The sequence below is a fragment of the Grus americana genome, chromosome 8 (assembly GCF_028858705.1).
Source record: "Grus americana isolate bGruAme1 chromosome 8, bGruAme1.mat, whole genome shotgun sequence".
In the NCBI taxonomy this organism is placed as follows: domain Eukaryota; kingdom Metazoa; phylum Chordata; class Aves; order Gruiformes; family Gruidae; genus Grus; species Grus americana.
Window position 1 is genome coordinate 30,304,266 of NC_072859.1, and position 23,154 is coordinate 30,327,419.

At 51.0% G+C, this 23,154-nt stretch overlaps 2 protein-coding genes across 4 annotated transcripts in view; one reads left to right on the forward strand and one right to left on the reverse strand.

The window, feature by feature from the left end:
* The first annotated feature begins 60 nt into the window (after positions 1-60).
* MRPL37 (mitochondrial ribosomal protein L37) lies at positions 61-4,297 on the forward strand. Its single transcript, XM_054834081.1, has 7 exons — positions 61-558; positions 808-991; positions 1,538-1,653; positions 2,163-2,348; positions 2,649-2,806; positions 3,313-3,516; positions 4,078-4,297. Exons 1-7 carry the CDS (start codon positions 159-161, stop codon positions 4,153-4,155), a joined length of 1,326 nt encoding a protein of 441 aa, XP_054690056.1. The 5' UTR covers positions 61-158; the 3' UTR covers positions 4,156-4,297.
* Positions 4,298-8,504: 4,207 nt separating this feature from the next.
* The window catches only part of SSBP3 (single stranded DNA binding protein 3), a 54,443-nt gene continuing 39,793 nt past the window's right edge, over positions 8,505-23,154 (reverse strand). Inside the window, exons 6-18 of one of the 3 annotated variants that reach the window (XM_054833115.1) lie at positions 19,255-19,335; positions 18,440-18,499; positions 16,265-16,331; positions 16,081-16,157; positions 13,189-13,253; positions 13,031-13,079; positions 12,679-12,714; positions 12,420-12,474; positions 11,837-11,907; positions 11,217-11,295; positions 10,938-10,966; positions 10,647-10,748; positions 8,505-10,054 (exon numbers count right to left, since the gene is read on the reverse strand). In XM_054833115.1, coding sequence (XP_054689090.1) covers positions 10,025-10,054; positions 10,647-10,748; positions 10,938-10,966; positions 11,217-11,295; positions 11,837-11,907; positions 12,420-12,474; positions 12,679-12,714; positions 13,031-13,079; positions 13,189-13,253; positions 16,081-16,157; positions 16,265-16,331; positions 18,440-18,499; positions 19,255-19,335 — 801 coding nt within the window. In that variant the 3' untranslated portion in view covers positions 8,505-10,024. The remainder of the gene's footprint in view (positions 10,055-10,646; positions 10,749-10,937; positions 10,967-11,216; positions 11,296-11,836; positions 11,908-12,419; positions 12,475-12,678; positions 12,715-13,030; positions 13,080-13,188; positions 13,254-16,080; positions 16,158-16,264; positions 16,332-18,439; positions 18,500-19,254; positions 19,336-23,154) is intronic. The other 2 variants (XM_054833116.1, XM_054833117.1) reach the window with 2 other exon arrangements.

The following is a 23,154-nucleotide window of genomic DNA, read 5'->3' on the forward strand; positions in this document are numbered from 1 at the left end:
CCGACCCTCCCTCACCAGGGGCGCCTATTTGCCATTGGCTGCCGTCGCCGTCAGTCACTCGGGGGAGGGGAAGGGGGTGTGTGCAAGCCCGCCTTCCGCGCTCCCACCGGGCTGCGCGCGCCAAGATGGCGGCGGGCGGGCGTTGAGGCGGCGGGAGGATGGCGGCAGTGCCGGGGCCGATGGCGCTGAGGCGGGCGGGGGCGGTGGCGCGAAGCCACGGCATCCCCACCACCCCCACCCGCGGTATCCTCACCCGTGCGGCGCCGCCTCGGCCCCGCGGGCCGCTGCCTCGCACGCCCTGGACCACCCGCGGGCCGCCGCCAGAGGAGCTGGCCCGGGTGGTGGAGCGGCGGCCCGTGCGGGAGCAGGTGGAGCTGGACACCATCACCTACGCTGGGCGGCAGCACTACGTGCCCGGCCTGGCCCGGCCGCGCTTCCCGCCCTGGGACCGCGGCTGGCACGACCCGTGGCACTCGCCGGGGCCGCGCTACGAGGAGATGCCGCTCTACAAGGAGCGCGGCTGCTACATCTGCCACCAGGGCGTCCGCATGCTGGAAGGTACCGGCCCGGCCGCCCTGCCTTCGGGCCTCCGGGCCCTCCCCGGCCCGCGCCGCCCCCCTGTGTGTCCCCCCAGCGCTGCCCCGGGCCGCGCAGCGTGTTCAAGCACTTTCCCTTCACCGCCAGCCGAGGCTTCTCCTCCCGTAGTGTATAGAAACAGGCGGTGGGAGCCTGCCCTGCCTCCTTAACTAACTGCGCTGTCAGCCCAGCAGTACGTATTTTCTTGGGTATTTTTTTGTCTGTTTCAAGGAGTTCGGCAAGCGCAGTGGCTCACCAAGACGAAGCTGGTGGAAGGCTTACCGCCGCCGGTGCTCAGCATCATTGCCAACCCGGCTCACCAGCTCGAGGAGCACGAGGAGGGGGTAAAGCGTGCGATCTCACACGCACGGTTCTGGGACACGACAGAAGTTGCTCCCAGGAGAGAACATTATTGGTAAGTCCTTGGTCGTAGGGAAAATCTTTCTGCTGCGTGGTTATGGCTTTAGCACAAGCCGGTCATCAAACAGGTAACTTAAGAACCAGAGTCTTAACACTGTGAAGAAAATTCACGCCTAGATCTACTGTTGAGAGATTCACTTACTGTGCAAGAGTGTTAGACCCTTTGTATCAGGTTGTCAACTTGTAAAACAAACAAACAACCACCAAAACAAAACCTGATTCTGAATACTGACAATACTACCAAACACATACTCTACATTAAAGCTTTCTTTAGGCCAAGGTCTGTGTTTCAGCTTGAGATCTACTTCTAGCTGATGCAGAATGTTGGTTTTTTAAATACCTAATGATAAGTATTACCTTTGCCAACTTGGAACAGCGCTGGTGTGCACGATATTAATCTGAAACCTGTGTTAACTGTTTGGAAGTGTTATACTGTTACATATTTTACACACGGTAACATTACAGCATTCATGTCCCAGAAGCCTCTGCCCGCCATTATGATAACATTTTTTTATGTAACTATTTTTTTCTCATTCTAAAGCCCGGTACTGTTTGAAGACTTGATACATTTATGCCGGTTAATGTCTGTGAAATATCCTTTTCTGACTAGAAGAATGTTGGCTAGAAACTACAAGATATCAGCTACGTGGGAAAGAGGTTAGTTGCTCCTGTGGTGGAAGCATTTAGCTCTCTTCATTAATATAAGAGGGGTAACAAAGCCGCCAGCTTTCAGGCTGAGGACTTGGAGAAAATGAAACAATTCCTAGAACCAAGCAATTATTTCTGTTTTAACTAGTGCTGTAAGCATGGGCAGGCTTGGATGGTGGCGTGATACTTGCCCTGAGGAGATTGTTAGGGTGTTAGACAATATTGACAAGCTGGCGGGAGAAGAGAACCAGTGTTTTAGAACTGATTGTTTATTTTTTGTGTCTGAAATCTGTACTGTTGTTTTTCTAAGTATGTTTAGTTAAGAAACACCAGCAATTAACATTGGTATTTTAGAAGAACCTATAGCTGAGCTACTATTTAACGTGAGTTTGGAGGTGAGGGAGAGCGAGCCTTGCAGAACAAGGACTTGCTAGAATGCTGCTGCCCAAAAGGAAATGTACATCTTTCCCTAATCTTATTTCAGCATTGTTTGAACGTAGCCTCATTTCCCTCCCCAGAATCCATTCTCCTTCAGGTCCGAGGCCTGAACGGAATACTTATGAACTCTGTGTCCCCAATACCACCAGTAGCCTCCAAGGAGGAGATACTGGCCACTGAAGGACATGTTCTGGAGACCTTCTATCCCATCTCTCCTACAATTGATCTCCAGGAAGTGAACGTGTACCAAGAGCTCAACGATACAGGTAAATCTAGCCGTCGATACTAATTTTCTGTCAGATTAAGTGTTCAGGCTGGCCTGGAGTCCTTGCCCTTCTGCGAGACAGCTGTGGGTAGGGAGCGAATGAGGGGACAGAGGAGCTGGGCACAGGGTGTGCAGTGCAAGCACTCCAGACCTGTGGCAAGTATATTGTGGCCTAAGTTGGACTGGGGAGAAGAACTTAAATACCAGCAAATGACTTTAAGAGTTCCTGAAGATATGGGAGAAAACATTGGCTGTGTAGTCTCTTACTGAGCGATTTCTGACATGATTATCTGCCGTTTAGGTTTTAGAGATGGTTATCCGTACTCTCATCCTCACACTCTGTTCTTCCTGGAATCGGCCAACATTCGTCCTAAAAGGTTCAGACCAGAACAGCTTCGTGCTAAAATGCTGATGTTTGCTTTTGGCAACGCACTGGCAAAGGCTAAGGTGCTGTACGGGGTACGTATTGGAGACTGCTGTTGGCCTCCTGGGCCTTTGGTCTTTCTCTAAAGCTGCAGCTAGTGGAAAGAGTCATGAAATTCCCTTGCTGTGGCGTGTTACAGTAGTTTTCAAATCTGAGCTGCTCAGTCCAGAGGTCTAACTCTAACCTTCAGGTATGGTTCTGCTAATCCAGAAAAAGATTTCTCGGCAGTGAGCATGTTCATGATGTAACATGTGTTAGAGTGGTAATGGGTAGGAACCAGGGAGTAGGTTTAACTGTAAAACTCATCCCACAGCTCAGTATGTAAATCGATACTTCATTGCTGGCTGAAGGAGGAATTTTAATTAAAATACAAAATCTACATTCAAAACTTGTTTGACTAGAGTAATTTTCTGGGCAAGGTAACAATACATTTATTAAAATCTTGGCATTAAACCAAGTAGAAGATGCAGAATCAGCAAGTACTCATACAATTTCTGTGGTAACTGGCTTTTTAAACATTCCCCCTCCCTTTCTTTCCTAGAATGATCCCAAGGTTTTGGAGCAGCCAGTAGTGGTGCAGAGCATTGGCACAGATGGCCAGCTCTTCCAGTTCATGGTGTTCCAGTTAAATACAACAGACCTTGTCTCTAGTGATGGCATAAAAAATCTAGTCTGGATTGATGCTGATCAGAATCTGTATGAAAAAGCCCAGTGTATTCCTGAAGTCAAGAAGAGAGTTGTTACGGTAAGCAAAACTTGGGAAATGGTCCTGGAAATCCTACCCTCTCACCTCTGCCGGAGGTTTGGGAGCTGGCGTAGAGCTGAAGGGACCTGACACAGGCGCTGGCCTCGTTCTTACTGAAGAGGGTGTTACACCCTGTCAGTATTTGTAGCGCTGATGTACCGCAGAGCGTGCGAGCCACGCGTCAAGCTTAATACGAACTCCTACATAAAGATATCCCCATCTGTAATCTACCAGCTCGTAATACGCTTGTTTAAAATCAACTCGTGCTCTGATGAAGGAAGTGCTTACATGCAACTGTCAGGTTCGCTGTGGAGTAAATAGAGCGCGGTGCTGTCAGCCCCGGTTATGCCAGGAGGGTGTCTCGGTGCGATGGGCAAAGGGGTTTTTTGCTGTCCGAGATTTATACCGGTGGAAGGACCAGCAGACAAACCCATCTGGGGAGGGAGAGCACAATTTGGAAACTACCACGTCTGAAGTCTTACTCAAGCGTATTTAAAGCCGTTGTTTGTCTACATTAATCACTTCACAGCAAACTGAGCATCCATGTCTTTTTCTCTGCAGAAGCCCGCTGGAATATATGGCTTTCAGCCAGACACATTCAAGAAGTTTCTGGCACTGTATCTGCATGGAACTGTGTGAAATTCAGCTCGAATGAAAATACTTCACCAACTGTACCTGCTGCTTTTCTTTGCCAGAACCATCACATAATTAAAGAAAGGTGGATTAATTCACTTTCAGAAATAAATTATATTGTTACCAAAAGTAAAAAATTTTTTAAACTGAATCATGCGTGAAGAAACTCTTTCATTTTAGGGGCTCACCTTTGGATTTGGGTTAGAGAGAGTCATCAAATGCATCCTCCTGCACTCTTCCACCGTTGCCTAGAAAGAACATAAACCGGTCATTATTCCTCTACACAGGTTCTGCTCTCGGGGTGCTTTTGCAGAGAGCTAGACTCAAACCTATTTTCCGGGTTTGCTTTGAGTACCTCTGAACACAGAGTGTGTGGAAGAGACTTACAAAGCTTCAAGAGGGGAGCCTGAGACATGAGCCTTTTTCATTCTGCCTGGCTTTTACTTTTGTTTTACTCGTGGCTGCTTTGGGATGTGTCGTGCTGCCCCGCGCTTAGTTCCCAAAGCACTTAATCGGTGAGATTGCTTTGTTGGATCTATAGAACCGCAGTTCTTTTATCCCCCAATCCTGGATGAAGAGGCCTATCCATTTTGGGAAAGCGGTGTAGAATGTAGCGTGAAACTTTGGTGCCTGGTAGCTGGTATTTGCAGCTAAAAACACAAAGGAAGAGTTTCTTCCTGCCACACAGAGTTAACTGAGCAGGAAGCATGTTCTTTTTAAGACGGAGGATTAGTGTGGTTTTTGTAAAATGAAGGCTAAATTAGCTCCAGCCAAATGTAGAATGTTTTGCAGTTCTGCACTGATACCCTCCAGCACATGGGAATGAATAGGACAGCCTGTGCTATTTTAAGGTGTGGAAGAGCATATTTCCAAGAAATTAATCTCGCTCCAGTGTCTTGTGTGAGAGGCTGGTCTGTGCTTTGTGATCCTCTCCGGGTGAACACCCCACTTGTGTGTTCCAGTCTCAATCCATCAGAGTCTTGATCTACTCTGCAGGTTTCAGAAAACAAGATTTTCACTAGGCAAATCAGAGATCAACAGTTGCACCTGGTAAATTGGGATGCATCAGCTGTAAGTTAAATTAACAAATCCCTCAATAGTTAGGAGAAGATGCCTGAAAGAGAAATAATCTAGTAAGTGTTGCATTGATCTAAATCATGTTAATTCTGCCGGCTCCAGGGATGCCTAATTGAGCTCATCAATTTAAATCTGCTCAGATCTATGACTTGCACCCAGGTATTTAGGAATATATTTTAATACGTTCATGCTCTGTGGAGGACTGTTCCAGTAGGTGTTTGTTTCTCAGGCTGTTGACGCTCTGCTATGTCACACGGACCTGAACAGCTCTAGGCAACAGCCCTCGGACTATTGACATCCCCTCACCCTTCCAGGTTTGGGTCGTTGGCGAATGGCAGAAGTGGTAAGACATGGGATAGTCAGCAGAGGAATGAGGCTTCGGCGGGTTGCAAGAGGCATCAGGAAGCCGCTCGAGGTGAGGGGACCGTACACAAACGTGTGAGACCGCGGCCCTGGTTTGCTCAGGGCACGGCTGTTCTCGCTGCGGTGAGGGGGGAAGCGATATTCACGTGTCGCTGGAAGGAGCAGCCGATCCTTGCGCTGGGTTAGCTCCTCTGAGGCCCAGGAGGGAACCTAAGGGGGGCAGAGCGGGGCCCCCAGCTCAGCACCTCGGACGGATGCTCAGGTTGGTCCGTTGTGGTGCAGGTATGAGGTCTGTGACCCAGGCAGCCCCTGCAGAGCAGCCCCCCTACCACGGACAGCCGTGCGTGGGGTCCCACTGGTCTTCCCAAGCGCGCTACGCGTGGTTCTGTTGGCCCGCTCGTTCTTCCAGTGTGACCCGCTGGAATTGGCCGAGCTGAGGGAGGTGGGACCAAGAGCAGGACAATGGTCACACAGGCACATCTGGGTTGGCATCAATAAGTTATAAAGGCTTGTCAGCAGAGGAATGGCATTACCTCAGCACGGACCGAGAACCAGGCATTAACTTTTAATGAACGGCAGCCGGGGAAGCAGAACATGTGAGAACAGGGTGGCAGGAGTCTGAGAAGACCCAGCAGTGCCCGGCTGCCCAGAGGAGAGCTCTGCAGCCCCCGGTGCAGGATCTGGCCCCCAGCCTGCCCTGGGGATGATGCATGGTGTGCCATCTGGGCTCCACCACTCCACGCTACCTTCTCCTGGACCGCTCCTGGTGGAAAATCCACGGGCTGCGCTCGTCGTGCCAGCGAGTACACGTTGTGCTCAGACTGGAGTCCCTGGTTGTTCAGATCCTCCTCCCACGTTTAATTTAATGAAAACTAATGCGGGCGACAATTATCCCTAAGGTTGGGCTCAGGAGATGTTTAGAGGAGGGAACTTGGCAGTTTCTTGTGGCGTTGTTTAATAAAATTAGCCTGTAACCCAGTGAGAACCAAGGGGAAGGGCTTTTCTACGCTCCACCATAAAAACACACTGGGCAGCTGTGGGGGGCCTGGGGGGGCAGGGGGTCCTCGTCAGCGTCAACTAATTAGACCTGGGGGTCATGTTTCCAAATGATGGACAACGCTCACACGCTACTTTCTGCAAAGCAGAGGGCTGTGATTGCCTGGACCAAAAACCACACTGGGGCATGGCTGTGGACCTGCACCGGCATGTCTGTGGTGTAAATCTGGAGGCAAACCTGCACCAACACACGCTGCTCCTCGGCCCTGCCGTTAATTACATGGGCTTTGCAGGCACGATGGTTTTTCTGGGTGTTTCCCAAACCCAGCAGACACCCAACACATCCACCCCTGGCTCTTCCACTCCACGAGCATCCGTGACCGCACGGCTCTCGCTCCTGGAATTGCAGCACTGATGTGGCTGGGGGTGTCGGTGCTGGGTGGGAGCATCCCCCCAGGACCGCAGGGCTCCAGGATGGCTCACAGCCCCCCGAGCCCACAGCCCACGCTTGAACGTTCCTGCAAGGAGGGAAAGACGCTGCACAATTGCAGGCAGCCGTATCCTGCCCGGTTCAGAGCCTGGAGCCAAGTTTGACCCTGCAGCGGTGCACGCACCCACCCACCGCAGCCAGCCCTTGCTCGAGCAGGGGGTCAGCAGACCCCATTTCAAACTTATATTTGTATTTTTAAATATTTTTTTTTTGAAGGTGACACTCGCACCCCTTCCCCTGCTTTGCTTACCTCGCGCTGGCGCACGACTCCAGCAATGCGAGGGGGAGCAAAACCCAGCTCCTCTCCCGGGGCATCCCCGAGCTGTAACCCTTTGCATGGGATGCCATCCTCCATCGCCGTGCCGCGTCCCAACCCCTCCGGCCTCTAACAAGGAAACCCCGGGGGTCAGGGTGCAAAAAAAAAAAAAAAAAAAATCCCTTTTTAGCCCCAGAAAGCCCCCCTCTGCCTGCAGCCAGGCGGGCTGGGTGCAAGGAGGAGCCGGTGAGCGCGTTCTCAGCCTGGTGCAAGCAGGAACGACCATTTTCCTAGGCCAAAAGCTGAATTTTCAAAATGCTTAAAAAAAAAAAAAAACAAACCCCCCCAAAAAAGCAAGCATGGTTAAACCAAATCTCTCCCAGCTCCCCCCCCCACCGCTTCCAGGTCCTGCACCGCAGCCAAATCCCTGTCCACTTTCCCAGCTTCAGCCAGACCCCCCCACCCAATGCCGGGCACCTCTCAGCTCTGCGTCACCTCTGCTCCTGCATCCCAAACCTGGGGTTTGGTCCTCCATAAAGAAAGGTTAAAAAAAAAAAACAAAAAAACCCCTAAAAAAATCACACACCCCCCCCCCCCCCCCAAATCCGGCAGCAAATACCAGGAACAAACTGCAGAGCACCGAAATCAAATGTTTATGTTGATATTTATTACAGCATGGGGGGGGGGAGAAAAGGGGGGAGAACCGTTTCATTCAAAAAAACCATCCCATACCAATGAAGACAATAATTTAGCTATTCATTTTAAAATACATTAAAACCGGTCCTTTCATTTCCTCACGTCAGAACGAAAAAAAAAAAGGAAAAAAAAAAAAAAAAAAGCCCTGAACACGATGCAAAGCAGAAAAAAAAAAATTGACCCCTCGGGGAGCCCCTGGGTATATTTGCGATGCAACAAAATCTGCGTTCGGTGATTTCTCAGCGTTACTTGGAAAATATTAACCTGACTGTAACTATGAGACTGACACCCTCAGACCCTCCCCATCCCACCCACCCCTCCCTCCCCAGCCACTTTCTACAGGTAAAGCACAATTAAAATGCCTAGGAAAAAGAAGGCAAACATATTTTTTTTTTAAAAAAATCATATTACACACTAAAAAAAAAAAAAAGTTTTGTCATCTCATGTCTTGCAGTCAGATAAGAAAAACAAGCCAAATGTTCCCCAAAAACATTTCAATGAAGGGGTGCGGAAAAAAGACATCCCTTTAATAAAACATTATCAACAAATATCGTACACAAACTACAATGTATAATAATTTTTTTTTTTTTTTTCCCCTCTCGGTAATTTTCGAACCAGACTACAAGGTAAGAAAAAACACTGAAACAAGATACAATGCTTTCAATAATCCGCACAAAGGTCAAATCCAAGGGAGAGAATATTTTACAGAATATGATATACATGGAGCAGAAATGGGAGCTGGAGAAAAACAAAGACCAAACTACAGGGTAGTGTCATGTACAGAGATCCCAACCCGCCGCCTTGGCTCGTCCCTTCCTCTCCCGCCAGAAGGAAGGGCCTTCGATGCTTGCCATTAATTTTTATTTTATTACAGAGCGAGCCTACAGAATAGCAAGGTTACATTTTTAACAACAAGAATTCCTTAAAAAATATCTCCATCCAGTTCCAAATCATAGATAAGTGAAACCCTGACAAGAGCACATCTCTAAAGAAAAGACACCCCCCCCCAAATACCCCCAAAGTAAATACCCCCCCCCAAAGAAAAAAAACCCCAAAGTTAGCTGGAGATCACAGTTTCAAAGTCCCAGGTCAGATTAACCCTTTCTTTCGGTGGATTTAAAAAAACAAACCAAACCAAACCAAAACAAAAAACCAACTGGTAAAAAAATCGATTTTTGCAGTGAACCAGCTGAAGGACTCTGGGGAAGGGAGGGACAGAGATTTCTTCTTGTACTCGGGGGGGGGAAGACTAACACAGTGCATGCCACAGTCACAGAGAGCAAGATCACGATTCATTCGAGGATGTGATCCTAGAAGGGGTCACCTGCGTTAACAAGTTTATAACGAGGTGGTGGAGTCTCTTCCCCAAAGCAGATCTTGTTAACTGGAGGAGGAAGCGTTGTGCTGCAAACGAACCAAAAAAAAAAAACCACCAAAAAACCCAACCAAAACCAACAAACCACCAACCAAAAATAGAAGGGGAAAAAAAAACCCAAAAGAAAAAAACCAAAAAAACAACAGGCCTTCTGAACGAAAACCACCATTGTAAACTGTCCAGTTTATTTAAAAAAATGACTACAACAGAGACAACATGAGATTTCATATCTAGACTAGCTTCCTGGTGTCGCACGGCACAAACATACAACAGGTTCGGTTTCTGTCTTTATTTAAAAGAACAAAGCAAAGAGATCGGAGTTGGGTGCTAGAGGCTTCCGTTTGTTTCCAAAAAGAAGTGTCATGTACATATATAAACCCTTCTGCACAAAGAAGGGTCTTGTCATGTCTTGAAATATTTTAAGTTTTGTCCTTCATGTTTTATGGAATAAAAAGTTCAGCCTTTTTATTGCATGAAACTAAACCTGGGGTTTTGGCCCCCGCCACGCGTCTCCCTGCCCATACACCTAGCTTCTTCTTCTTCTTCTTCTTGCATAATTCGTTGAGATCCTCCGAACGGCAGCTGACTCTCTTGATCCTGGAGAGGAGGAGGGGGAGGGAAATCACACACTCATCGTCATGCTGGGGGAATACTGGAAGAGAGACAGAGCCAGGGTGAGAAATCAGGCGGGCCAGGCCCCCAGACACCGAAGGGGGACGCAAAAGGAGGCTGATGACGACTCTACGGCAATCTAATTGGATCTAATAAATCAGGAGGAGTGGATACGCTGGAGACTCGAGTTTATCAGGGCGTAATCTGCTCCGTAACTTGCTTTTCCAGGGAGAAAATCAGCAGAACAGTATGGGGCGAGATGCGATTTAAAACAAATAATTAACATGCACGCGTGTATATGCTAATAGAGGAAGAGGAGGAGGGATGTCTGCAGCCATGCAGAGCGCCTTGAATGGGCCAGACCAGCACAGCTGGCTGCATCCACGCCGGCTCCTCTCCATCCCACGGGATTCTCTCCCCTCTCTCAGTACGCCCCATCCCACCACGGACCTGAGCTCGCGCCCACCAGCGTATTCTGCCACCCCACTTTCTGTCCCACAGCAGCTCACACTTAACACAACCCAGGTCCAAACCAAAAGGCACCCACCGCCAAGCCCAGCCGCCCCGCGCCGGGACGCCCCGGGGACCGTCCCCCCCCCCGCCGCCCCATCCCCAGGGAGGGACTCACTCACATTGTCATTTTGGAAGGAATGGAGAAAGTTGCCTCCCAGCTCCCCGTCGTCTCTTGGAGTGCCCGGGGGATTGCTAATGCCACTTATGTTGTTTGGAGAATTCTGCGGGAGATGGGTGGGGGAGGCGGTGAGCAGATCCCTGCACCCCCCCAAAATGCCGTGGGGGGCAGGATGCAGCCCCTCCTGCCCCGGTCACATCCCCTCGACGTGTCCCCATCCATCGGGGTCACATCGGTATCCCAGTGCCAAGAAAAGGGGGGGGCCCCTGCACCCACCCTGCGGCTCACTTACTTTTGGAAGTCCATCTATGTCTCCTGACCCTGTGCAGGGGGACACAAAAGGAGAAGAGCCTTACTGAGCATGCAGCGAGGGCCCCCGCTCCCCCCTGCCCTGCTCCCCCCCCCGCCCCAGACCCCTCTTCTGATTTCCAGCCCAAGGATCTGCTTTGAGCACTGGTCCGAACTGGGGGCTGACCCCAGGACAGGCACTGGGATGCTCCGCCAGTGTCCCCAGGGAGCAAAGGCACGGTGGGGCTCCCTGAGCCGCAGCCCCCCCACCGCGGGCGCTCACCTAACGATCCGTTCATGTGATGGGGCTCCATGCCGCCCATACCTCCCATGGGACCGTCGGAGCCGGGGCCCATCGGGAACTGCGGAAGAAAAAGGCGACAAAACCAAAATCAGCCACAAGACTACCCCAACGTGTCTGCCATGGCCCCGGCGGCTCCCGGGGACCGTCCCCTCCCCAGCCACCCCTCCGGAGCGGGGCGAGGGGAGGGACACATCCACCCCTCCAGTTTGCAGGACGCGTTTGGGGGCTCGTGGTCCTGTGGGTTCATCTATAAAATTTGGCCGGATGGGTGCAGGCAGACCCAGACCCCTGGCAGCGCAGAGGGCTCCCTCCAACCAGTATTTGAAGAGATTTAAGTCTGCCCACATCCCGCAAAACGCAGCACCTCGCGGGGCAGGCAGCTGCCACCACCTCGGCCGGAGCAGCAGGACCGCCGCTCTCTTAATAAGCATAAAAAATTAACAAAGTCACCGAAGAGTTAATCGCTTTTTGATGGTTTGTTTTATTTCTGTTTTGTAACAAATGGCTGAAATCAATTAAACTGCTTTACTCTCAACTGATGAAGTTAATTATGATTTGTTATGGTATCTGATATGTAAATTATTAGAAAGCAGACTTACATTCGATCGACTGCCTGCGGGCGGTACTGGATTAATCATTGTGTAGATGTTGTCACTTGAATTTGTTGAATCTGTGGAACAGTGAAGCCCAGTAAGTCGGGTGATTAATTCATTTCTTAATTAAAACAAACTCATGCCACTTGAACTCATTCTTTTGTATTTTATCACCTAAAATTCCCACTAAGTACCGCCATTTTCTGGCTAATTTGTATTTAATGAAGATCCACAAAGTTTTTAATCACAGAAATTCAACTGTGAAAAATAATTCAGCTCCTGGCTGGGAAGCACGCGGAGGTAATTCCCCGCCGTGTAGCATTCCTCACCTCCCCACCTCCCCGAGCCCCGCAGCATCCGAATCCAAAGGGGGGTGTAGGAACATCCCCAAACGCCATCCCGAAGCCAAGCAGCCCATGCCGCTCGCTCCCCGGAAAGGCAAAAGCTACAGAAATTGGTTATCGCCGGTTGGGCAGGGGTTGTCCGCGCTCGATGGCACAGCCCCAGGGATGGGGGTCTCCCGGGAGGAGAAGGGCTAGGAGCCTGGGAGGGCTGGCCACGGAGCAAGGGATCTCGGGGGGGCTCGTACCTGCGGGGCTGGGCATGATGGGTGTCCCTGGAGGACCGCCGCCGCCGGGCGGACCCTGCGGAGAGACAAAGCGGGGGTCAGCTGCGCAAACACGAGCATCGCCCACCTCCCCACGTTTTCAAACGCCTCCCCTAGCTGGACCTCGCACCCCCAAATCCAGCTCAGCCCCCCCATAGCACCGCATCCCCCCCAAACCGCAAGAGCTCCCGCATCTCTGCACCCCGACAACAGGACGGACAGACAGAGCAGCAGGACTCACCACGTATGTACCAGGCGATGAAGAAGAGTATGGGATCTACAGAGAGAAGAGAGCTGGGTTCAGCCGCAGGGTGCACGGGGGGTCCCGTGGGCTGGACCCCAGCAAGGCACAGCCGAGGGCCCCCCGCCGCCCCACCAGCCCGGCCAGGATGGGGGTCCCAGGGCCCGCCAGCCCCCCGCAGCTGCACCCCACCGCAGGGAGAGCAGGTTTTATTAGATGCAGCGGCAGCACCTAAACGAGAGGCTGGGGAACCCCCTCTCGTTAGCAGGATTCAGCTAACGGGGAATCACCCCGTTTGGGGGACGGTGCCTGACCAGCCCCGCTGCTGCTACAAGGACCGCGGGATACTCACTGAGTTAGCACTGCTGGGGTTCGGCCACGGTCTGCCGGCTCCCGGCCCCCTGGGGTCAAAATGAAACAGGAAAAAAAGAAAATGTAGTGGTTTTATCCGTACAGCCTCGCAAAGCCCGAGTCGGCGGCCAAACATCCCCGGCGTGGGGTTTGCCTTACATGTTAATTCCAGGCATGCCGGGACCTAGGGAGTTGGGTGGAGGTCTCATGCCGCTGCCGTAGTTCTGCAACGATAACCAAGGGTCAGTCCACTGTCACGGAAAGGGAAACCGGAGAAGACAAGAGAAGGGAAAAAACCAACAACCAAACAAAAATCCAAGAGGGTTAGTTTGCAAAAATGAGCTTTAAAAAAAAAAAATTAGATGATGATGAACGTAGAGGGAATTAGCAATCGTGTTTACAAAAAAACCCAGGCAGCTGAATATGGAAGGGAGCCAAGCTGAGCCCAAAGACCCCCCCTCCCTGGTCTCTGGTCCCACACTGGTGGAGGGAAAACAGCCCCTTCCCAAATCTGCTCACAGCCCCCAGGCGCCAACAGCGGCCTTTCAGGTTTGTCTTTTCGTGCAGGGGAGAACAGGGGCAGGAGGAGAAAAGGTGTCACTGCTTGGAAGGTGGTTGCTGCAGCGCAAGGATGGGAAAAGGCTGCACAAGCTCCCCGAGACGGAGCATCCCCCGCTCCCAGGGTGACGGCCGGAGTAGGGAAAACCAAGCCAGGCTTGTTTTCTCGTTGCTTCCCAGCTCTCTGCTACATCCCCTGGAGCGGGTCTGCAGCTGCGGGGAGCGGGCGAGGGCAGGGGGCCCCTCGGGGCTCCTCTCCTGGCTTATTCCAGCCCGGCTTAGCCTCTAGCCGGGACCGGGAGTCTCAGATCTGCGTCCCTCGTCTCCTAAAACCAGCTCTAGTACAAAGCCAAGCCCAAGGCAGCAAAGGAAGAGGAATCCCCCGATTGGTCTGCGCTTTGCTCCCTGCGCCCTCCGGGCGACGCTGGATGTAGGTCACGCTGCCGCTCCTCCCCTCCCACCTTCCCCACGCGATGCATCTTTTTGGGCTGTATTTCTGTCATTTAGAGAAAAAATTGCTAGGGCAGGAGGGGGAATGGTTGGCCGCCTCCTATTTCACAGCTCCTCCAAGCTGGATTTTAAGTGCAGTACGTCAGTGCCGGTGGTTTTTCCCTGGATTTATGGATGCATCGGAGCACGGTGCTATGCTGAAGGCATCGCCAAAGTTTGTTTTGAAGAGGCAGAAAAAGGTTTTCCCCAAACAAATTACCGGCAAGTCTTTAATTGATCAAAATTCCAGCCATTTACGCTGAATAGCAGCATCAACCCCCTTGTTTAAAAAAAAATAAATAAAGCTCAGCGTTTTTAATTGGAGCTGAAAGGCTGGAAAACGAAGCCATCTGAAAGATGCTCAGGGAGGGTGGAGAGGGAACGCAGCTGTGCCGAGCGACCTGGATGCCGGGCTCCGGCAAGACACCGCCAAAATCCAGAGAGCTACAAACCCTCTTCATCGAGGCACCGGCAGGCCTAATCCTGGCTTCTGCAGAGCTAAAACTGCGACTATTAAAGGGAAAAAGGATGATTCATCGTCAGTGTGTAATAAGTAGCTGTTGTCAGGACGCCGGGATGTCCTGGCTGGATGCTCTGCAGCCCTTTGGAATAATTTAAGGAGTATTCGGGCAGGTCCTGATGCAAAGCTTGAAGAAAAAAAAAGCCGTGGGCAGCGGGGTGTGAGGGGCTGCTGGGTTTGGTTCGTTATTTTTGGTGGTTGCCCGCACCGGCGCTGGTTCCTGGATGGCTGCGGGGAGGCAGCGCCCCGTGGGTGCCAGATTGGGAAGCCCAGCGCTTCTCCAGGGGAAGGCTGCCTTTTAAAAAAAACCCCCTCTCCCTAATGTACGTACACAGGGAACAGCAGAGTCAAAAATAAAGCTCTGAACGTTTCACAACTCCTGCCGGCTCCCAGACCCGCCGCCATCCCACGCGGCGCTGAACGCGCGCTCGCGGCTTCCAAGTTTCACGGCGAGCTTTGCAAGTGGGAAGCGAGCAGCCTCCCCCCCGGCAAACCGCCGCCGCTCTCCTTGGCGCAGGCTGTGCTAACAAATGACGTGGGTTTTTTTGGGGTGCAATCCTCCAGGAAAGGAGGATTTTAAGCAGAGCAGCGGCGCTATCAGAGGGCTTGTCCATGAAACGATGCTTGTGCGGGTTTTTTATCCCCTGCCCTAGGATGGCTCAGGGTGTCTGAGGAGACGGCCGGCCATCCCTGAGCAGCATCCTCAGGTTGGTGTTAAAAAGAGATGACACAACTCCCTCCTTACACAATATTCGCTTATCTCAACAGTCTCCAGGGGAAAAACAAAACAAAACTCCAGCGCACCCGCTCGTCTCTTGACAGACTCTGATCCTCGCGCTACAAACTTGACGTAGGCGACGATGCAGAGAGGATAAACCTCCAACCAAAATATGGTAATCTGGTTTCAAAGTCTCGTAGAAGGAACAAACAGGAGTGAGTCAACAACAAGCCACTCCGGAAAGTGAATCAACAGAAAGACGGCATATATTAACCCAGATCTGCTTAATTTCAAGAGTTTCCTCCCCTTTCCTGAAATAGAGAGCTCAAGCAGGCAGCAGGAAGGGCAAGCGGAGGGGAACCTCGCAGAGGAAAGCCTTATTCCCCTGCTAAACGCATCTTTGCCATTTCTTTTTATTTATTTGTTTTTAATGCAAGCCTCCTTTCCCTTCCCCGCTGTTAGGGTCGTAACTGTTTCCCAGGCAGGCAGCGTAATGCACTCAAAGGCTGCTCCGGCGCGGCGCTAAGTGCCATCCCCTCCGACGGAAGGGCAGGAGGGAGGTTGCAACGTCCTTAATGAGCTCTGAAGACCTCACTCGCGTTAAAAGGAGGGGTTTCCAGATGCAAGACTAATGCAAAACGCATTAACGCTAATGGGGGGGATAGGGTGTGGGGGGGAAACTCCCAGCCCTTTGAACCCCAGGAGGTTGTTTGGATGGTGCGCGGCGTTTGCCGAGCTGTAAGATGCTCTTTGGCGCTGGGCTTACCTGCGGACCGGGACCCATGGGGCCCATCCCTCGCGGAGGATTCATCCTTTGCATGGGGCCGCCCATGTTTGGGTGCCCTGTTGAGAAGAAAGCGGGGACGTTACGTGGCACGGCAGCCACTTTGGGTCCCAAATTAATAGCTAACGAGAAACGTTAATGTTCAACCCTCCTCCGCTGGGTTTACCTTGCTGTCGCGTGGGATCCATAGAGTTGGGCAGCAACGGCTGTGTACCGGGAACGGCACCCGGGGGCTGTGAAAACAAGGGGAGGAAGATTAAAAAAATAATAACAACTGCTAAAATGCAGCCTAGAGAGATAGATTTGGGTTGAGGTTTTCGGGGGGCTTCTTGGTGTGCTGCCTGGGCTGTAGCACCCCTCCTGCTGCAGCACAACATGCGGCTGCCCAAGCATCCTGCATCCCGCTGCATCCCACATCCCGAGCATCTTCCTACAGCCTCTGGGCGTTTGCCTCCCCTTTGCTTTCACAAACACCTTCTAAAAACCAAACCAGGCACCAGCGTTTCCTCCTCTCCCCGCAGCCCATGCGCCGTCAGGCTGCTGTATTTTGGGGGAGCAGGGGAAAGCCCGGGCTGCGCGGGGCAGAGGCATCAAAGCCGGCAGGGAAAGGAGACCGGCAGCGCGGCTCCCCGGTATCGGCACAGCCAAACCATACAGGTTGCAGCGATTCATCGGCTGCCGATGGGGAGACGCTCCACCTGCAGAAAACCAGCATTCAGACCTGTCCCTGCACAGGCAGGAGGGGAAGGCGGATGCTCCCCCTCCCCAAACCCAGCTCTGCTCGGGCAATGCAGCTATTTGAGTTCAAAGGCTGCTCCGAACAGATAAAGGGGGAGAAAAAGGCAGATACCATCTGCCTGGGGGAAGCAAACTGTAAACAGTTTTGCCACAGCGCTGACTTTTATTTGAATACCGACACAGACAGATCCCACTGCTGGAGCACAGCACGGGCACCGGGCGTGCATGGCCGTGCCGAAGCAGAATCTGCACAATCCCGATTTTTTTTTGCAGTTTGGAAGCAAACCAGGAAGATAATCAAGGGGGTTATAGTGATGGATATTTACACTTCTGCTGCCTGACCTTCCTGCCTGCCTATTTATTCCTCTTGTCCCTCTGGATGCGACCATAACCTCGCCGGGCTCTGGGTAGGTACAAACCTGTGTTCTATATGGGGCGTTTGGGGGAAAAAAATTAAATCTTTCTAATTAAATTTACTCACTCCTGGATGCTCGACCCCGCTGCAGAAGCAGTCACCCCAAACCGGTCCCCTGCCTCTCCTGCCTGTCCCGGCTCACTGTGCTCACCTCCAGTGGTGCTCAGGACCAGCCTGGGGACCGCAGCAGGATGGGGTCCTGTTAAAACTGCCCTGTCGGAAGGTGCCGTTAATTAACACCTCGCTAAAACAGCCGTCAACTTCCATTTTGAGTGGCGTGGTGACCCAGGCGGGGAGGCTCTTCCAGCCCAGCCGGGCTTGGGGGTCCTACATCAGCCCCCCTTGAGTTTTTCTCAGCTACATCTCAGCTGTCTCACCATCATTTTGCAAGTTCCAGCAATTCAAGTCTCCAATTCAACAATCACAAATACAAAGCAACCGGCTACATCCTATTTCCTGACTATTTGCTTTTTCTGCTAATAAATGCCGTATAAAAACAATAGTTAGCCAAAAAAACAAGCTCCCAAGATAATTTTTTGCATAGTCAACTTCGCTACTCCAAGGAATTACAGGTTTCCTTGAATTTCCCTTTAATGACAAATAACCTCTGGTCTGGTCATTACCCTACGGATCTGCACGGCATTGTTGGGAACGAGATGAATTCCTCAACCAAAGGCCACGCGTTCAGGCAGCACGAGGGGTGGAAGCCTCCGTCCGTAAGGGCAGAAACAAACTGCCCTTGTTTAAGCTGGGCTAAGAGGATAAACCCAACCCAAAAAATTCAGCAGTGACCTGCCCCGCTTGACCCCGCCGCTGATCTAAGCGCTTGGTCAACCCAGCAGCAGGATTATCTCCATCACTTTAATTTTCTGCGATTGCAGGGAAAATCCAGCCGGGCAGCGAGCACGCGGCACGGCACGGCCGTGATGAAAACACCGCGAATAAGAAGCGGCACATTCCCACTGCTGTTTACATCCTGGATATGCCCGAACCTCAAAATGAAATTAAAATATAATGGTTATGTGACATTTGATGCTCCAGCACCAAGAAAACGGAGGATGCCCGTGGGAGGCGATGCTTGCCACCCAAACCCAAGGAGCATCTGCAGGACGTGTGGTCCTTGCCCCCCTCCCCAAATAAAAGACATTCCCGGGAAACCCGCCGGCACGGAGCCCGGGAGTGCAGTACCTGGTTGCCCATCCTGATGGGGGGCCGGGGACCTCCGGCGTAGCGTGGCGACATGAACGGCTGCGGGGACACAAAAGGGAGGTCAGCGACGGGCTGCGGGGAGGCAGCACGCTCCCCACGCACGCCGGTTAGACTGTACACACCGTTTTGTTTTGTTTTGTTTTTTCTGGAGACATCCTTTTTAAAAAAGTGAAGTTTCCAAAGGGAAAAAAAAAAGATTAAAAAAAAAAAAGATGTCCGGAGTCCGTTTTTAACGTTTTCTCTGTAGATTTATTGTTTGAGAGTGTTTGACATCAGCAATACTAGGTGAGGCTGTTAAAATTAGTGCATGGGAAACCCTAAGTGTTAGATACTGTTCAAGTTTAAATATATAGAGATATATTAAAAAAAGTGGCAAATAAGCACATACAGACACGCACACACAAAAACCCCCCCAATGCTAAGTACTGAAAAAAAAAGAAGAAAGACTTAAAGTTATTTTTTTTACAACTGCTGCTACTAACAGAAGCTTAAAAACCCACATCAAGTTAAATTTCTCAGGCTACCTTGGGAAGGTAAAACAGTCTGATACCCACGATTGACTTCTCAGTCCATTGACAACTGCACATCCAAAAAAAAAAAAAAAAAAAAAAAGGAAAAAAAAAATGGGAAAAAACCCAACATTTTGCTTCGGAGCTGGGGTGCCCGGGGGGATGCTCCCCGGGGGAGCGGGTACCCGCTGCCCAGCATGCTCATAGAGGGGAGGGGGGGGGGGGAAAAAAGCAAATCGAGCGCACGTCCCGGTTCACAGCCCTACCCATCGCTAGTGTCTTTACCTGACTGTGGGGTCCCATCATGCTGTTAGGATTGTGGGGTGGAGGCTGTGCGTGTGGCGAGGGCTGTGACCCAGGCGGTCCCTGTGAGGTCAGACAGTAGAAGGAGGTTATAGATTAGCACATGAAAGCGCAGAAAGAGCTAAAAAAAGGATTGACGGGTGGACCTGTTTCTTCGGGGAGTCAGTTCTCCCATTTTTAATTTTTTTTTCCTTGTTTTTTTCCTCTTTTTAATTGAGTTTCTATTCATTTGTAGCTGAACAATGAATAATGATATATGCAAAAAAAAAAAAAAATTAAAAATCAGAACATCTGTCAAAATACAGCAGCCACATTGACGGTAAACGGTCCGGTAGTTTAACCAAGTCTGCAATGATAAACATACAGGGAAACACTTTGCAAGGGCGTGCAACGAGGAAGAAAAAATATTCAGGAGAGGACTGGAGAGGTTGGGGGAAATACAAAAAACACCCCCAAACAAAAAAAAAAAAAAAAAAAAATCATTTTCTCCTCTCTCATCCCAAAGGTTGGAGACACCTCCGGGTTTTGGCTGTTTGTTTTTTTTTTTTTTTCGACCGTGGTTCAGCAGAGGTGCTGGAGCGAGCGCAGAGGACGAGGATCACGTCCCAGCTCGCGCCTGGGCAGCGTTTGGCCGGCACAACCGGGGCTGCATCGCCAGACTGTACGGATGCAACATCCTTCCTCGAGGTGGATTCCCTAAGGATGCGAGTAAAATGGCTTGCGAGCAAAGAAAGGATGTCTAGGGGAAAAAAGGAGAGATTAGTCGGTGCAGGTTTAAGGCTGCAATGCAGCAGCCGTTGACATTTTGGGCTCGAACGCCCACTTTTTTTCTTTTTTTTTTTTTTAAATTTCCCTGAAAAGCACGAAACGAAAATTTGCTTGGAAAAACCGCGAGCTCTGTGCAAGAATATACCGATGCGTGTTAACGTAAGGGGGGAAAAAAAAAAAAAAAGTCTTTTTTGAGTCAAAGGAGGTGTAATTGGTAGAGAAAGCAAACGAGCTTTGTCAGTAGGTGATGGGAAGCGACGGCAGGCTCCAGGACCGGCACCGGAGCAGATGTTCTCTACCTGCCTCGTTACTAATTTCAACAAGTGTTCGCCTTCTAGCTGCTGCCAGCAATGGCATGGTTTGTTACCATGAGCAATTTTCTTAATTAACAGACATTAATTAGCCATTTAGCAATTTTGCAAGCATTTGTTTAGCAGCTTTCCTAAACATGAATACCACTGTGATAATGGTACTGATTAGAGGGTCCCCTAATTAACAGTACAGGGAAGGAAAATTGAAATCACATAAATTAAAAAGGGAGGGGAAGTTAATGAAGGCAGGACATATTTGCACCTGCAAATCTTTTGTACGGCAGAAACTTGAGTGCAATGTAAATAAAGTAAGAGGGTGGGTTTTTTTCCTCTTTTTTTCTTTTTTTTTTTTTTTTCTTATTTGAACGGTTCAGCGGCGAGATGGAGCCAAGCGGATTTAAACCAACAGCCTCCTGCCAGCCTTCCCCGCTCCAGCCGCTGCGCCCGGGGAAACGGAGTCCCACCATTTACACCACCACTTATTCTCCAGGAGCCAAAGCCAACCAGCCCCTGCCCCTCCTGCCCGGCGAACCTTGGCTGGAAGAGGTCACAGCACCTCAGGAGAACCCTCCCGGTGCCTTCTCCATCCACGTCCCACCAAAGTGGAGAAGACAAACCTCTGTAGCATCAACCTCCTTTAGCAGAAGTCCTCTCCATGCATGAAACTCGATTTATTGTTGCTTCTGAGGTGGCTAACTCTGTCTGTGTGAATGCAAACCGTGCCACGGGCAGCAGCCACCTCCCACCACCGGATCATGGAGAACAGGACGCCCCAACGAGGTCTGGCCACCACCAAAGCCCTTCCTACATGTCACAGCTGCAGGATTTGGGGTAGGGAAGATCATCAGAGGTGAACAAGCGATGAAACCAAGTGGAAGGGAAAAACCAGGACTCACAGAGGCCAACCCTCAAGTCTCATCAATGGAAGAGTCAACAGGTCTTCCACAACGCCTGCTTTGATGCGCCGCAAAGAAGAGGTCATTGTCATCCAGGTACTGACCGGACAGGCGCGCAGACACCATCCTGAAGTTATTAACCCCCTGACGTCCTTCCTCTCGTATCCCCTGGCATGTGAGGGTGTGGGGTTAACAGGTATCAAATCCACGGGGGACACGGCCACCTACACGCACCCCGGCTGGGCCCAGAGGTGATGCTTTGGGTCTGCATTTAGAGCTTCAGAGCAAGCAGCGTTTGGTTATTGTCGAAAAAGCATCTATAAGACACGACAGCGTTTTCACCAGAGAAGAATCCCCCGCGGCAACTGGATCTGGAGAGCATCGGTTGTTCATGCTGCTGAACGGACCCTCCGGAGCGCGGTCCTGCCCCGCCATCCCAAGGCTGCTCCTCGGGATGCTCCGGGCTCAGCGCCGCTGCATCCCTCGCCGTTGCGTTATCCCATGTGGTACTGCTCCCGGCAGAGATTTCTGGATAACGTGACTGCAGACGCCCAGCTCGTGCAAACGTCTGGGCAGGCGGGGAAGAGCTGAAAGGGGCTCTTTTTCCTTTTTCTTTTCCTTTTTCAAAACAGCAACGAGCAGCAGCTTCTGAAACGCTCGCTCCAGGCTGCAACTGCCGCAGCCCCCTCCCGCGCCCCCATGGCATGGCTGCTCGGCTCCGTCAGAAACGCAGACCCTCTGGATATTGTTATCTCTGTAAATATTTGCAGATGTTCCAGGGCTGGGACCTGTGTTCGGCCGGGAACGCCTGCCGGATCGGTTGCTTTTTTGCACGCGTTTCCCTCGCTGCAGAGGAAGCGGCAGATGATCCCAATGGATCACGGCGGTTGAGACACAAGTGTTTTGCAGGGATGACATGTGGGCTCCAACCAACAGAACAACCCCCTTTTCTTAAAAAAAAAAGTGTATTTAGCAGTTATTAAGTAGTGCTGTTACAAGAGGAGGCCGATCGCACGCAGTCCTGCTTCCTCCACATCCCAAATGCCCCGGAGTCGCATCCTCCATCCGACGTGCCACGCTGGGCGAGCAGGACCTGCTCTGTAGTTAATTCGCTCTCAAGACCAGCACTCTCCCCAACCAGAGAAACTCCATCACCTCGCAATTTTTCTTTTTTTTTTCTTCTTTTTTTCCCCCCAAACTGGATGGGTTGCACAGGGAGTTATTCTTCACCTTCCTGCAGCTGCCTCAAAAAAAACCCCAACAACCAACCCCAAACAGCTAAAACGGCATTAGAGGAAACTGTTTCCGACAGCTCTCGGTGCCCCAACCTCCCCTCTGCTTCATTTTTTCCTCCCCTCTACACTACGGGGACTTTAAAAGCCCAACCTGGCCCATCAGACGACCGAAGTTTGCTGCTGCTGCTGCTTTCTACAGGGAGTTTCCAGGCGATCGGGTTATTTCCACTCTGTCTTTCACGAGCTCAGCTCCTCAAACTTCTTGTAAAATATTAAAGATGGAAAATGGCACGAGCGATCATAGCTCCGCGTGTGTCAATTTATGTTTCCAGCATAATTCACCACAAATGGATCATGTTTTATGGGCTACATACTTTCAGCTAATGGGGGAGTTTTTCTATTTAAAAACATTTTCAAGCACCTCTGGGGGTGGCAGAACAATGCAGGATGGTATGAGAAGGCAAAGCATCGCTGCCACGAGATACCGACAATTTAGAGTTAGTAACTGGAAAGCATCTTGTGTTTTAAAATACCTGCCCCTGCCTACCAGTCTTGACATTAGAAAATACTAAAATAAATTAGATGGAGATTAATTAAAGACATGCCTGGGTTTACTGGATAGGAACTTTATTCCTACCGAAGGAGAGGGAAGTTTTGCTAGCTGTCAACAAA

Excerpts from the sequence above, each read along its gene's own strand:
- MRPL37 (XM_054834081.1), top strand. The coding sequence starts at position 159 with ATGGCGGCAGTGCCGGGGCCGATGGCGCTGAGGCGGGCGGGGGCGGTG. Across the intron at positions 992-1,537 it reads CCCAGGAGAGAACATTATTG|CCCGGTACTGTTTGAAGACT; the intron begins GTAAGTCCTTGG and ends CTCATTCTAAAG. Across the intron at positions 2,349-2,648 it reads CCAAGAGCTCAACGATACAG|GTTTTAGAGATGGTTATCCG; the intron begins GTAAATCTAGCC and ends TCTGCCGTTTAG.